The following is a 15,513-nucleotide window of genomic DNA, read 5'->3' as shown; positions in this document are numbered from 1 at the left end:
CGGACTGGTTGCAGCAATAGACGAAGGAGGTGGTTTCATCTCTTTATTACCATGCACGCCTTCAAAAGGCAAGTCACGCCAGCTCAGAGAGAAAGCCAGGGACGTGCCAGTCCGAGAGAGAGAGAGAGAGTAGGCGGCTACTACGACATTAGAAGTGAATCCCTCAGCTTACATTCTGCATAAGGCAGAGCACTACACATTTACACCAAGACAGTAGGGTCAATAGCAGCTTAGACAGCACAAATGGAAGTGTTTGTGTGTGTGTGCGTGTGTGCGAGAGAGAGAGAGAGAGAGAGAGAGAGAGAGAGTGTTGCAGCTGTGCTGTATATTCTTGCTTGCTGCTGTTGGCAGCTGAGTAATTATGTCTTGCAACAGTGTTTTGCGAGCCTTAAGTTGTGCTAATAGTACGCTCTTCAGCCGCCAAGCCTTATATGACACATTCACTGACCTGGCTTCTCTAGGCGCGTCTTGCAGGATGCATGGATGTGGAGACGCCACGATCAAGACGCTTCCTTTTAGAGTCAATCCCTGCTGGAACCGTTCCGCGCCGGCGCGGACCAGTTTCGACAAGTATCACAATGCCAGCAGAATTCCCAACTCTTGGCCTGCGCCTTCCTTTGCATGCTACTTCAGCGTGACCGTGCCCATCAATCCACCGCAAACGTCATCCGGACAGAGGGTTTTGCTCACTTGCATTAACTTTGAGGATGAAGAGCAAGTGTATAATGAACAGCATGCAGCTAGAGGAGGTAGAGGCAGCATAAATCTGGGCAAGTAGTACTCTTCTTTCAAAGAAAAGATGTCGCCAGAGAGGGTGTATGTGTCAAGGGGGGAGCAAGAGACAGAGAGGAAGGGATGCACGAAGCAAGGCAGCAAGCAGAGGAAATGGTCGAAGGCTGGGTCAGAGACAGAGTAGTTTAGTTATGACAAGGGCAGCAAAGGTAGAGTCGTTGAAGGGGAGCAAGACCAAAGAGAAAGAGCAAGAGGAAGAATTAGCAACAACATCGGATTTGCGGAGAGTCCGAGGAGGGAAAGCTTTGGGACCTGCGTGCAAATATTGGAGACAGCCAGGCGAGGCAGCCCTCTCTTAAGCGAGCTCTTTGTTGGCAACCATCTTTTGATGCAGGTGACCTACAACTCCTCCTTCAACTCTTGGGTCTTGCAGCACAAGGAACTTTAATTCAATTCCTACATAACAAAAAAAAAGACATTCCTAGATAAAACTTGAACATATGTAGGAAAAGTCCAAACTAGTAAAAACGGAACCTTTTATTGTATATATATGCAGTAAAAATGACCCACATAATAAAACTATGTAGCTTTTTGACCAACACGCACGAAAAGAAAACTATATAGATTTTTGATCAACATATGCACAAGAAAAAACTACATAGTAATTGGAACGGAAGAAAATCCATATAGTAATATTTACGTTAGTTTTATATACAATAGCTAAACAAAAAGAGTCACATAAGTGAATAATCCAAATCTAAGTTTTTTATTATATACTAATTTATTGATTTTATAATTAAAATAATAATATTATAATAACAACTCTCACAAATATGTCGTAGATCTTGCATCAAAGAAATTAAATCTTTGCATCGAACTCATTATGCATGGGTATTTGGAGCAGAGACTACCTCATAAGAAAAGAACAACATATAAGAGTAACTCACAGTAGCTTTTTGAAGAATTCAATCTAAGTCATAAATTTAACAATTGAAAATAGTTGATGCAAGAATGTTCACCCTTTCTTTGGGTCTCAAGGTTACATTAAAATAATCAAATTAGCATAACATCACTCAACCACAATTACATCATCCACACTTAGTGGAGAAGAGTCACATTTAGAAATTCTAACTTTGTTTGTGACCAAAAGGTACACTACAAATGATGAGCGCATTCCATCCACACTTTGCTCTTGACGATCTCCTGTGAAATCTGTACTACGCTTTGCTAGATTGAAACTAGCCTTTAGCATAATATACAATGCATCAACTGTTGGAACCTCTAAAAACTTGATTAAAATCGTCTCTTGGTCGTCTTTATCAAAGTTCATATCCTAAATAAAAGTTCAATTGTAAAAAGTCACTACTTAATTGAAAAAGCTTAATCTATGCCAAAAGATGAGTACAACTAAAGTCAATCTCCTTACATATTCATGAGACCCATTTGAGAGTTCATTGAAGGCCTTTGTGTTTTGAAGAGTAACACTCTCATTAAGAACATTCTTCAATACACTCTGTATGCATAGAAAATTGAAAGCATAAAAGTTCAGTTAGAGCTCTAGACTATGAAATTTTGGGCAATAGATAACAACTACCTTTTTCTTGGTGCAATCTTTTTTTGCCTTTTTAGTTTGCATCATATCCATCATCTTTTGATTCCACTGCATCAAAAAAGTTAAGTTAAAGCTCAAAGCATACAAGGATATGAAGCATATAAAGTTAAAAGATGTGAGTAAACCTTAGGTGCACGCTTGCTCTTTCTAGAGCTCACATCCACTTGATTTTCCTCACGAGAGCTCTCAAAATCCATTTGTTCTTTAATGAGATCGACAACCTTTGCATGTGTACAGAATAAAACACATTAAATACATAGCTAGTTTAATTATTGTAAAGGACAATAACATAGACATACCTTTGTGACATCTTCAATAAGAGCCAAGAAAGAACCATTTAAAGCTAAAGCCTCATCCTCTTCTTCTACATCGTAATAGTAAATAACTAGATTAAAGAAAATGTACAAAATAATTTGACACAGTATAAGTTGAGAAGACATACATCTAGAAGGGCTTCAACTTGCACGCCAGTGATAATTGCCTCTGAATAATTTTGGTCTTTCTCAAAGTCAATATGAGGATGATACACTTCCTCATTGATAGGTTGTAAATGATTTTCCTCGATCTACAATTCATGTATAACATTTCTAAATAACTTTAATTAAAAATAAACAAAAAAAATAAAGAATGTAGAAACTCCCACAAGCTGTTTTTCTTTGTCTTCCGCCTTTGCATTCACTAAGTCAGTTCCCTACAGTGCACAACTTCACATAATCAATCTTATTATGATAGCTAAAAACAATGAAAAAATAATGATAATGTGGCTTACAGATATTAAATTTGTGGTATTGACCAGTGTTGATTTTTTCTTTTCATTCTTTCGCTTTGCTTGCCTGTGACGCAAGCAAAATGTGTAGATGTCCTCCACTTTCCAATGATGCTCTGCACCACGGATTGTCACCTCCTCAATTTCATCATGGTGCTCTTGAATGAAGCTCATAAGTTCATCCTTCCCCTCTAGATTGTGCCGTAGGTCACAAAGCTTGGAATCAAATGCTTTCATCCAACCTCTAACAGTTCTTAGATTGGAGCAATGGACTGCATGTACACTGTCGGCGTAATACTTTGCAAGGAACTCTTTTCCATACAAGAGTAATGGATCTCTATCACTTTTCTTGAGTGGGAAGCGAAAGAGTTGCTCATATGTCGGAACTGGTTTTTCAACTGTGTCTTCCTTTGCAACTTGTATAGCCTTGCTTTGCCGTTGAGACAATCTTCCAGCTGCCTTACTATTCTTATGATCAGCCTTAGAGGACTCTCCACCACTTGATTCTAGCTCTTTTACCCTTTTCTCTAGCATTGCTATTGTCTCTTTGAGAGACATGGTTTCAGATGGAGAAGCCATGTAATAGCTACAATGTCACAAGTTATACCTTAAATCATATAAAGTGTAAACAAAACTTAAAAATCACAGCAAAATATTTTTTTCAATCAATTAAAGTATTTTAATGTTTGATACATCAAAGGCTAAGCACTTGTGCATCTCCAAACTACTGGCAAATTTAATTGTGCACCACTTCTTGAAGACATGCACCTCCTACTAACTACAATAAAGTCATGTATCACTAGTTTGCATGAGTTCCAATCTCTCTCTTCGTACTGCTGGCTTTGTATCCTCCATGTACAATGATCAAGACTATTATGTACTAGCCAAGCTAATTTGCATTTTCTGCCCTGGTGGTCAATCTCTCTAACAATTGCGTGTACAAGATCGTCTTCACCATCACTTTTGGTTGCTAGAACAATATCACCAACCTCTAACCAAGGGGGTGCATGTCCGACCTCTCCGAGAGTTGTAAGCCGCTTTCTTTGAATCAAATCCTTCACCTCATATGCTACTAGTCTGTTACCTATCAACGGAAGAGGTATAAACTTATGCATCAAAGATGAGATTGGTCTTACACAATCCCAAGTGTACGGCATAGTTTGTTGTTGTACAATGCTCATTCCAGTTGCATGATGAACTATTAGTTCGTCAACCCCATTGTGTGAGGATATGCATTGTCTATAATGCTCTACCCCAAAATACAAATAATATTGACCATTGTGCTCGATAGAGAACAATGTTTTTATTTTGGCCTTCCAATGCCCTACAGGAAGAGCATCAATATCACCATTGTCCTGCTTTATAGTCACATGATCACCAACTTTAAAAGCCTCACCTTGGTAAAGTATCTTTTGGTAGGTTGTGACAAGAGTATTTTCACCTTCACCAATTGTCATCGCCCACAGTTGCTGAAAGTACCTTTTCTCCTCATCTGAAAGGCATCTCTTTGTGCGTTTCTTCTTGGTTATACCAATCCCTTTCGCTCTAATCATGTTGTGGCAGTAAGCCGGTTTATAATCTGCCAAAATCTTATGCCCTGGCTCTTGTTAGAGATGAGAGTTCCAAGAGCCCTTTTTCATGGAAGATAGAGCATTGTGGACTCATAGGATGCAGTAGAGTGAAATCATCTGGGAGTATCAACCTTTGGTGTAAGAATGACAAATTCCTCTCGTGCGGCAGGAACCCATCCTTCTCCTCTTGAAGCATGCGAGTAACCCATGTAAACAAAACGCGCTTGTAAAAGTGGACATAAGTTATCTCATTAATTTTTTTTATTTGTCTTTACTCCCATGCATATGGAGACCATCCTTTCAAAAATGTAACACCAATATACATCATGAGATCCATGCTTGATAATGTCATCAAGCAATTCCCCATTCCCAGCAACATGCTCCAATGGTGAAGAGTTTGGACCAAAGAATTCCTCGCTCCTTACTCGCCAAGATGAGAACAATGATCGCATTATCTTGATACTCTCCTTGGTCCAACCCTTTTCACGACTAAAATTGTAAAATGTGTGGGCAATGTCTATTAGGAGAAGACCAAGCTCATACATGGGTCTTGATACCTCGTTGATGACACTCAATACATATGGCAGACACCATTGAACAAATTTTTGATTTTCCTCTGCCTTAAAACCTTCAAAGTACTTGCTAGGAGTGTGTGGCCACCTGCCATTGCGAATTGATGGTGGTGCAAGCTTGTATACAAGCTTGCAACATTCATCCACCTTCTTTTTCGATTCATTTTGCAATCCTCGCATGACATTTGATGTATACTTACTGAACAAATTCAATGGAAGAACATGCATTGTATCATACACCAAGTCACGTGACAAGTCAAAGCCATATAAGTCAAAGAACTTCCATAACACTGACTCTCCAGATAGTCCTGCATGTGCAAGATTAGTCTCTCTTTGAGTTTGAGAGGTTGCTCTTCTGGCCTGAGTTACTGCATTGGACATTTCCAAAATGGAGCATTTTGTTGGTGGATATCTTGCTTGTCGTCTATTGTCATCATAAACATATCGCCCTCTATACATTGGATTACTAGCATCAAGAGTTGCTTTGGGCTTGTCCCTTCGACAACCCTCCTTGCCACCGTCCTTGAAGAGTCCTATTTTGCATTGCGCAGGATGGTCTCCACTGACCATCATAAGCATCCCGCGTAATATGCATGTCTGTTGCCGTTCAGTTCCCATGCCAAATATTTTGTTGACATCATAGTTGTAGTGTACTTTTATTCCTGACATGAACAAGTCTTGCAATTCCTCCATAAGAGGACGTAGAAAAGCACCAAATAGACCACTATTGTTTCGGGCTACTTTCTTGGAGCTAAATGGGAGGAACAGTACTGGGAGTACACTAACATTGGAAGACTTGCCCATGTTCAAAATTTTTATCTCTACAACCCCACTGTCTTTCTGTGTGGTGCGAGAGGATTGGAATCCATCCCAATGCAATAGAAGTGCCAAGTTACGGGGATCTCCCTGGAAAATTATTATGCCATATGAAAATAATCAAAAATTTTAAAAAAGTAAATAAAAATAGCATGCCAATATTTCTAAAACCATACCTCAATCAATCGCTTATTAGAGACTTCACATCTGCGACAATCTCTACATACGAAAATATATTCTTGAGTCTGCTCATTCCACCCTTGTTGAATCTCCTGCGGACGGGATGAAGGAGGAAATGTTGTGTACACCTTTTTACACCCTGGGGTTGTACAGATAACTGGAAGCTCAAATGTGGCATGTGGGTCCCAAAAGTGCTGGACTATACGACATTTTGCACCATCCCAAAAATCATGGATAAAATCCGGTTGTAGTTCAAGTGGCTTTCCCAACCACTTGTCTTGGTTTCTCCACATGGAGAGCATGCCATGACACAAAGACTTGCTCTTCAACATAAGATCAATCTGTCTTCCAATTGGGAGATAATCAAAGGCTAGTATCTCCTTGCGAGGCTTTTGACAACTTGGGCACCTTTCACAACATGCCAAGCAATCATGCTTCGCTTTCCTTTTTCTACTATTAGTGATGCATGCACAAATTTCCACACTACATCCTTCATAGTTGTCCTCCTTGCTTGGGCGTAGGAGCTCTGGCTCATGGCGATTCCCTTCTTCACCCATGCAGACTCTATATCGAAGAGGTTGTACCATACCAAGCCCTTGAAATAGCGATTGCAATTGCTCCCAGCAAGCAAGCACTCTATAGTTATCAAACAAAAAACCATCCCAATCATGTTCAAGTCGAACCAAGATTTTGCTTAGGCTTGGATCCTCCCTACTGGAGTCATGCTTGCCTATTTTTCCCCCACCCATGTCACCAAATAGTAGACGAAGCATTTCGTCTTGACCGCTAATGGGAACCTGATATTCATCCCATAATGTCTGGAATTGAATGATCTTTGATAAAATTGCAATTCCAAGCGGTGCATGATCTGGACATCTGGGTTGTTGGAAGTCTTCATCTGCTCCAGTTGTACTTGCCGATCTCACCTCTATGCCCTCTTCAAAGCCCTCTTCCACATTCAAAGAAGCATCTGATGGTTCGGCGTCTAGTATATTGTCATCAAAGTGTCTTACCTCCACATCATCTTGATTTACAAAGCCAAGCTCACTTGCTAGATTGCCTGCAACACTCCTTAGTTGTGCATGCCTGAAAAATGTCGTTTTCCCAACATATTTTCCACCCCGGAAAAATGCAGAACATGTACACCACATTCTTCGAGTGATGTCATTGTCGGATGCACTCTGGAGAGGTGGTGTACTATCAAGCTCGTTCACATTAGGTGATTGACCTTGAAGGGCTTCTAAATTTCTGTTGTAATGGACATCTGGGTGAACTTTATGGAGTGCCTCCTATTTTCTATGTTGAAAAAAGGTGCTTTTGCTCAGCATTTGATATCCTTCCAATGTAAATGCACATTTATACGTGCATGCACACTTGAAAGTCTTGGAGGTGGAAGCCATGTATGCAGGTATCACCTAAATGTCATGATCCATGGTTACACGGACTATAGTGACTCAAAAAAACACTTTTGCACATGATGCTAGTGGCAAAGATTGAGCACCATGTATTCAAAAACTATTTCATTAATAACATGAGTGTGTCAATATGCGAATGACCCACTCAAAGGTGGCAAAAGGACTGTATGCCTGCCATAGTAATGCTTTGCAAGAAAATTAGAGCAATGGACTGCATGTACATGATGCTAGTGTCAAAGGTTGTAGTCCCAAGTACTATAAGTCGCATATACAAATCAGATATAACTTTGCAGCATTGTGTAACTTCATTAATTGGAGAGTCACATACAATAAAAGACTGATGTGAACACGTTGTTGAATCTTTTAACATAGATGATGGATACATTCACGCAAGACACAATTTCTTGCTCGGAATAAGGCTTTTAATCACAGCAAGCCTATCACTTAACATCTTTGGATATATACAATTTTCATCGTGGAATACTACTTTGTAATAATCAAGTGGATTTAAGGTTTCTTTCAAAAGCACTAAAGCCATATTCTCGGGCCACCACCTAGTGTCATCTATAACTATTCTTGAAATGCGTATCGGTGGCCTTTCTCTCCCAAAGACATAAAAGTGTTTCTCTGGCCAAATGATCGTCCCTTCAAGATGACAAGCTATCTCAGCAACTACTTGTTCTACTACTTCCTGTCGAGCCATAACCTACATATGCATGTTGACAAGAATGAGCACCGTGCATTCAAACCTATTTTATTAATAACATGCGTGTGTCAGTATTGGAATGACCCACTCAAAGGAGGCAGTAGGATGAGTACCCGTACTTAGTCTCAACGAAATCTAAGCATGACATAAACCTCTTCAAGAGTCATTACTATGCCACGGCTAAACGTCGCTCTTATGTAAAGGTAATTTAATTTTTGAAACTGTGCAAATTTTTAAAAATGTTCATATTCGTTTTTATTTCAGAGTTACATACATGTGTGCATGTGCTTTTTGATTCACAATAACCTAGCACCAAAGATGCTTATAATAAAAAATCATATTTGCTTTGTATCTAAGAGACACAAGCATGGTTCAAATTAAGATGACAAAACATAACATTGTCAAATTAATAGATCGAGATAATATTGTTCAAATATCTTTTTTGTTAGCTCGTTTTCTTAACTATACGTTTGTGTGTGTGAGATCCACAGCAACAAAACCAAAATAAAAAAGCACATGGAAGACTTGTTGAAACAAAGTTTTTTTTAAAACAATCTATTTTATTTTAATTTAATGCTTTTGGCATATATGTGTACACACACATGGACGTGAATTTATCTGAATTTCAATGTGAGAATGATTTGCAAACTATGTGCGTGAGTGCAAAAGAGAGAGCCATGGTTCAAAATAGATAGTTAAGTTATACCTATCCGAGAAATAAAAGACGCAGAAAAGCTTGTATTTGTCGACGACACCCCGCTCACGATCGAACTGCGAGAATCGTTGTCGTTTCACTCAATTTGAAAAATGCATGTAGGGTGCGTAGGTCGATACTCTGCATACAACAATGTGAACTTCAATGAAAACACAGTGGATATTTTTCTCACATTACTTTTAAAAAAAACCTAAATTAGTAAATATTTATACGAATGGTTATGTATATAAATTACCTAGGTATAATTATTGACTTGCTATGTTCGTACAACTAAAAAGTCGCTAGATCCGATCTGCTGGAGCTTCTACACAAAGGTAGAAGTTTCGATAAATATCGAATGGCTTAATGAAGCGATGTACGCTAAACAGTGTCCAAAAGCATTCAGCCTTACCTTTCGTGCTCCCGATGAGCAAGTCAATGAATTCCCACCACTAGACGAGCGCCGCGCTGCACTTACGCTGGGATGAGCTGGGGTCGATCAGCTCAGCATGGCGGGGAGGAAAGAAACGGCTAGTGATACCTCCTCCATGCTTAAGTTGATAATTCCTCGTATGCACGCCAGATACAAGCCTCTGAATGATAGTTGCGCGCGAAGGCCGATGGCCGCAGTGGAGGAGCACCCAAGGGAGAGTGGAGGCTCGCAAGGTAAACTTTCTGCAAGCGCGCCTAGCAGCTATAGTCACTGCAGATAGAACACTTCATCAATTAAATTAATTATGTATATATTACCTGCACAGGGACTATACGGGCCGGTAGCTGGTACAGCCGAGACCTGCAGATCAGCGCCGCGCAACACTCAGTGTGATGAGCATGAGAGAGTTCGTGCAGAGGGAACGTCTCATGAAGAGCAGAGAAGTAGAAGCGTACAGACCCGCGTGGATGGAAACTGACCTACTGTGAAGAATAGGCGAAAATTAAAGTGTTCAAGTTCGCCTAAACAGCAGTTTACACGCCAAAAAATAAGGTGAAGCTGCTAGTAATTAAGTAGGTGCTTCATTCACGCCTTGGCTACGGTTCGTATAATTTCATTCACACATTCACACCTTGGCTAGGGAACCAAGGTGAGATGAGGTATACTAAATTGAGAGAATCTCCCGCCATATGTAGATTTTTTCGAGCCAGAGGGAAACCTCAAAGAGTCATCTTGTTATGCATGGGTGTGTGTACGTGTGTGAGTTCACGTACATTTGCACATGCTCGCTTGTGTATGCATGTGTGTGTGTGTGTGTGTGTGTGTGTGTGTGTGTGAGAGAGAGAGAGAGAGAGAGAGAGAGAGAGAGAGATGAAACGTTATATTAAAACTCTTCAAAAGGCCAAAATGACATACGAGACCAAACCGATGCAATCTTGGTGGATAGGATACAATGTATAGGTACAAGAAAAGAACTATGTCTCGGAAAGAAACTAGCACGACAAGGTCTATGTCCTAAAGAAATCAATGATCTCTCTCTATCTGTGTGTGTGTGTGTGTGTGTGTGTGTGTGTGTGTGTCTGTATGTGACAAATAATAGTTGGTATATCGAGAGAGTCAAGAGAGATGTCTTAGACTAAGACATATGTTTATCTACACTCATAAAGTTTCCTAATTTGGAAGGTCAAGCCTTTTAGAAATGCTACAATCTAATTTTGTCATTATCCCTTCCTTGTATGAATCATTTGGCATATCATGTTGCCTAATGATAGTGCAAATAAGTAGTATCATTGTAGCATTATGAGAGAGATAGAGAGAGGTTTCCTTAGTCTTTGAGGTCTCTTGGGAGTGTCCCTGCGGCATAAGAAACTCATTTTCCAATGCCTGTGTGTGTGTGTGTGTGTGTGTGTGTGTGTGTGTGTGTGTGTGTGTGTGTGTGTGTGTGTGTGTGTGTGTGTGAGAGAGAGAGAGAGAGAGAGAGAGAGAGAGAGAGAGAGAGAGAGTAGATATGTCTCTAGTAGTATAGGTGGACTCTTAAGCTTGTTGTGATTGGTGTTCATTTTCCTACAAAGACTCTGTCGAGAGAGAGAGAGAGAGTAGCAAATATGTCTCTAGTATAGGTTGACTACAAAGACGACTCCCTATGTGTGTCAGTGCTCTCTCTACAATGAATGTCACCCAATGTCGATTCTCTGCAAGAGACTTAATTCCTATTTTTTCCTCAAAGAGTGTCATTTTCGTGTCAGTGAAAGGTTCTCAAGTATTATTGGTTTGTGTCACTTGTGAAGGTTGAAAATGTTATCATGTAATATTGGTTTGCTGGCCCATGTGGAGGTCGAAAATGACACTATAAATCCTCTTTGTAGCGGTTGTACAAGGACTTTTAGTGTGCAACAATAAATTATATCAATGCCAATGCGAGAAGAACCGAGAACATAATATTGTTCCATTCCTCAAATGATTGTAGTCCATGTCTATAGTACAACCGCTCTCTCTCTCTCTCTCTCTCTCTCTCTCTCTCTCTCTCTCTCTCTCTCTCTCTCTCTCTCTCTCTCTCTCTCTCTCTCTCACACGCGCGCGCGCACACACACACTATGCTGCAACAAATGAACACCTCTCTCTCTCTCTCTCTCAGCAGTGATGACAGAGAGAGCGTTGTAACAGATATCAAATCCTCTCTCTCTCTGAGCCCTCGATGTATCGCATCTCTCTCTCTCTCTCTCTCTCTCTCTCTCTCTCTCTCTCTCTCTCTCTCTCTCTCTCTCTCTAGGATGTGCACGTACATTCGTGACACGTGGCAACGCTCACAGCTCGAGATTTTTTAAAGCTCTATAAAGTAGTACATATTGCAAGAAAACCATAGAACATTTCATCTTTATGGATTAATTAATCGCAGTGTATTTGTTTCATGGTTCACAGACTTTTAAATCTCTATCAGACTCATCCAAAATGTCATTTGAACATGAGCTGTTTCCTACTCTTTGATAATGTAACGTCAATAAATATGCATTTTAGCATTCACACGTGTGTGTAAACAACGTAGAATTTTTTTAAGTTAAGATATATATAATTATCTCTAGAGAGTGTATGTATGACTGTGCACATAGTTTTTCTATCTTGTGTGTGCGTGTGTGTGTGTATATAACTTAACTTTAAGAATGCTACTTTTTTTATACACACAAACACATACAATCATTTTTTTGTAATATATGGCTATGTGTGTGTGTGTGTAAAAAACGTAGTATTTTTTTAGTAAAATTATATATATGAATCCATTTTGTGTATATCTTTGTGTGTGTGTGTGTATACATACATATATATATATATATATATATATATATATATATATATATATATATATATATATATATATATATATATATATATATAAATGAATGTGTGTGTGTGAGTGTTTATACCACAATATCATTTTTTGTAATATATGGTGTGTGTGAAAAAAGTAGTAGTTGAGATGAAAGTGTAGTGAAGTTTAAGTGGAGTTTTAATTGAGATTAAAGTGGAGTGGAGTGAAAGTGGAGTTTTAAATGAGATTAAAGTGGAGTGAAGTTTTTCTGTGAAGAAGGAGATGAAAGTGGAGTGAAGAGAAAGTGGAGTTTTGCTGTGAAGAAGGAGTAAAAGAAGACAAGGTACTGTGTGTGTGTGTGTGTGTGTGTGTGCTTACCTGCGCATGCTCGTCCGATCCACCGGAGGAGCTCCCGGGGGGTTCACCTTACATAGTATGTAACCTATCACGTGAGTTCAACAGAAGGGTATTTAAATCCCTTAAAACTTACAGAAATAAATTTACATAAGGATATGTTATTTATAAATCTCAAAAAAATTTACAGAATTTAAAAGAAAAGGGTTCATTATATTTCCTAGAAAATTCACAGAATAGGGATTTTAGAAAAGAGCCTGAACGCACGTGATATAGTGGTCTTAAATATAGTGAACCCTCCGGAGAGGAGCTCCTCCAAGGCATGGAGGAACTCCAATGGAGCTCCTAATGGAGCTCCCCCATTAGGAGCTCCCCCATGCCTTTCAGAGCTCCATTGGAGCTCCCCCATGCCTTGAAAGGCATGGTGAGAAGGCAGCGCCCCCATGCCTTTCAGAGCTTCATTGGAGCTCCTCCATGCCTTGAAAGGCATGGTGAGAGGGCAGCGCCCGCGCTGCCTTCTCACCATGCCTTTCAAGGCATGGGGGAGCTCCAATGGAGCTCTTATTGGACCTCCTTCGGTGGATCTGGCGAGCGTGCACAGGTAGGCGCACATACACACACACACACTCACACACACAGTGATACACACTTGCATTCACACACATCAAAACACTTGCACACATAGCACAAACACACACTCAATCATGCATACGCACACACATTACACTTGCATACACACACATACATACACACACACACACACACACATATATAAACACTTGCATTCACAACATCAACACACTTGCATACATACACACATACACATATATAAACACTTGCATTCACAACATCAACACACTTGCATACATAGCACAAACACACACACAATCATGCATACACACACACACACATATTACACTTACATTCACACACACACAATCATGCATACATCCACACACACACATATAAACACTTGCATTCACACACATCAACACACTTGCATACAAGACACCATGCATACACACATACTAAACACACTTACAATAAAAATTACAATGATGTAAGAACAGGTCGTTGTAGAGAAGAGGTATACAAATGTCAAAGTGGATTTGTATTTTTCCTTGGCATGAGCAAGTTGAGAATGGTTTTTTTTTTTAATTTGCATTTTACGTCGTTATGTTGCCGAAATTTAGAAGTTTATATTTGTATTGTCATGCATCCGTACACATACACATATGTAAACACTTGCATTCACAACATCAACACACTTGCATACATAGCACAAACACACACACAATCATGCATACATCCACACACACACACACACACACGTAAACACTTGCATTCACACACATCAACACACTTGCATACACACATAATAAACACACTTACAGTAACAATTACAATGATGTAAGAACAGGTCGTTGTAGAGAAGAGGTATACAAATGTCAAAGTGGATTTGTATTTTTCCTTGCCATGAGCAAGTTGAGAATGGTTTTTGTTTTAATTTGCATTTTACGCCGTTATGCTGCTGAAATTTAGAATTATATATTTGTATTGTCATTGCTAAGAAGATTTTTGTTGTTTATGGTTGATAGATTATGGCTCGTACACCATCTAAACGTGGCAGGACAGGTATCTCTCAAAGTAAGTTCAAATACATTAAGCTATTTGTGTTCTTTTTATTTGTCTCCACATACTCACTAAACTAGTTGTGTTCTTATTGTTTTTTGCTTGTAGGAGTAGGATACACATTAAGGTCTGGCACTACAGGGCATAGGGCCAATGCACGATCTTCCATTGCTTCTTCCAATGTCCGTCAAAAGGAGGATATTTTGGGTGATGTGCATGAAGAAGATGATATATTGAGTCATGTGCATGAAGAAGAGGTGTTCATAGATATTCATGCTACACAAGGTGAATTGGTGGCTCACAGCGTGTCTGAAGCAACAACAACTGTTGCTAAACTGTTCATGGTCGAATATTGGAGGAGATTGTAGACGGTTGTATTGTAAAGAGAGGTGGGGAACCTCCTCACATTCCTCTCTGCAGATTGATGGAAAATGAAGCCATTAGAGTGGTGGGTCCAGGCACTGAGGTCTTGGTGAAAAGGTTTGAGATGTCTGGATACAGTGTGCTTGGAGCTCCATAATTTCTTGTGTCATTTAAGAATCCAGGCCATGATCAACATTATGTTTCCGACTTAAACAAAGATGAATGGGGACCTATTTGGCGAGAAATAAGCGATGATTTTGATTCTTCCCTTCCCCTTGAGTGGGAAGACTTAAGGGGAAAAAAATTTATCGTTTGGGATGGTAATCACCGTTTGAAAACTTGGATGCGCTTAATAAAAACACGTAAGTGATTTCTTTTTTGTTTAATGTAAAGTTGACTTGTATTACTCTATGCTTTCTAATTTTCTTTTTTGTTGTTGTAGAATTTTCAATGATAAAGTGGAGACATTGTTCTGTGAAGTGTCAATTTGTCTATGTTGACAGAAGTGCAGAGGGGGAGCTTATGCTAGCTTTGCGCTCTCAAAATGAGTAGGCACATTTGTTGTTTTGAAAGTTATTGCTATTACTTTATCGATGTCATTCTCCTGCCATTTAATTTAAGATATTGTGGTTTAGGATTGGTAGAACCACTGTGAGCACAAATTTTGGGCAGGAGATCTTCTTGTTCCAAAAACTGGCTGTGGCAAGCAAAGATTCTTTAATGAAAGACTTTCCCCAAGATTGGGTTCGATGGATAGAGGTAGAGCTTGCTTGTGAGAAGAAGGCATCTAAAGGGAGTTGGTACAACGCTCCTGCTCTTTTATTAGCAATGCTCATATGGAAGGTATATTTTTTTGCCTTAAAG

The 15,513-nt window shown here is 39.5% G+C and overlaps 1 protein-coding gene and 1 pseudogene across 1 annotated transcript; one reads left to right on the top strand and one right to left on the bottom strand.

Moving 5' to 3' along the window:
- The first annotated feature begins 361 nt into the window (after positions 1-361).
- On the top strand, positions 362-1,180 carry LOC147438970 (uncharacterized; annotated as a pseudogene).
- A 621-nt stretch (positions 1,181-1,801) lies between these two features.
- Positions 1,802-7,577, bottom strand: LOC147438969 (uncharacterized). The gene is made up of 9 exons (XM_086484227.1): positions 7,047-7,577; positions 4,507-4,865; positions 3,114-3,655; positions 2,783-2,909; positions 2,644-2,729; positions 2,470-2,565; positions 2,327-2,392; positions 2,159-2,245; positions 1,802-2,065 (listed from the first exon to the last, which is right to left on the bottom strand). Exons 2-9 carry the CDS (start codon positions 4,661-4,663, stop codon positions 1,802-1,804), a joined length of 1,425 nt encoding a protein of 474 aa, XP_086340353.1. The 5' UTR covers positions 4,664-4,865; positions 7,047-7,577.
- Between the last annotated feature and the right edge of the window lie 7,936 nt (positions 7,578-15,513).

The sequence above is a fragment of the Adiantum capillus-veneris genome, chromosome 16, assembly GCF_014529385.1.
Source record: "Adiantum capillus-veneris isolate H3 chromosome 16, ASM1452938v2, whole genome shotgun sequence".
NCBI classification, from domain to species: Eukaryota; Viridiplantae; Streptophyta; class Polypodiopsida; order Polypodiales; family Pteridaceae; genus Adiantum; species Adiantum capillus-veneris.
This window is presented reverse-complemented; position numbering and strand designations above follow the sequence as displayed.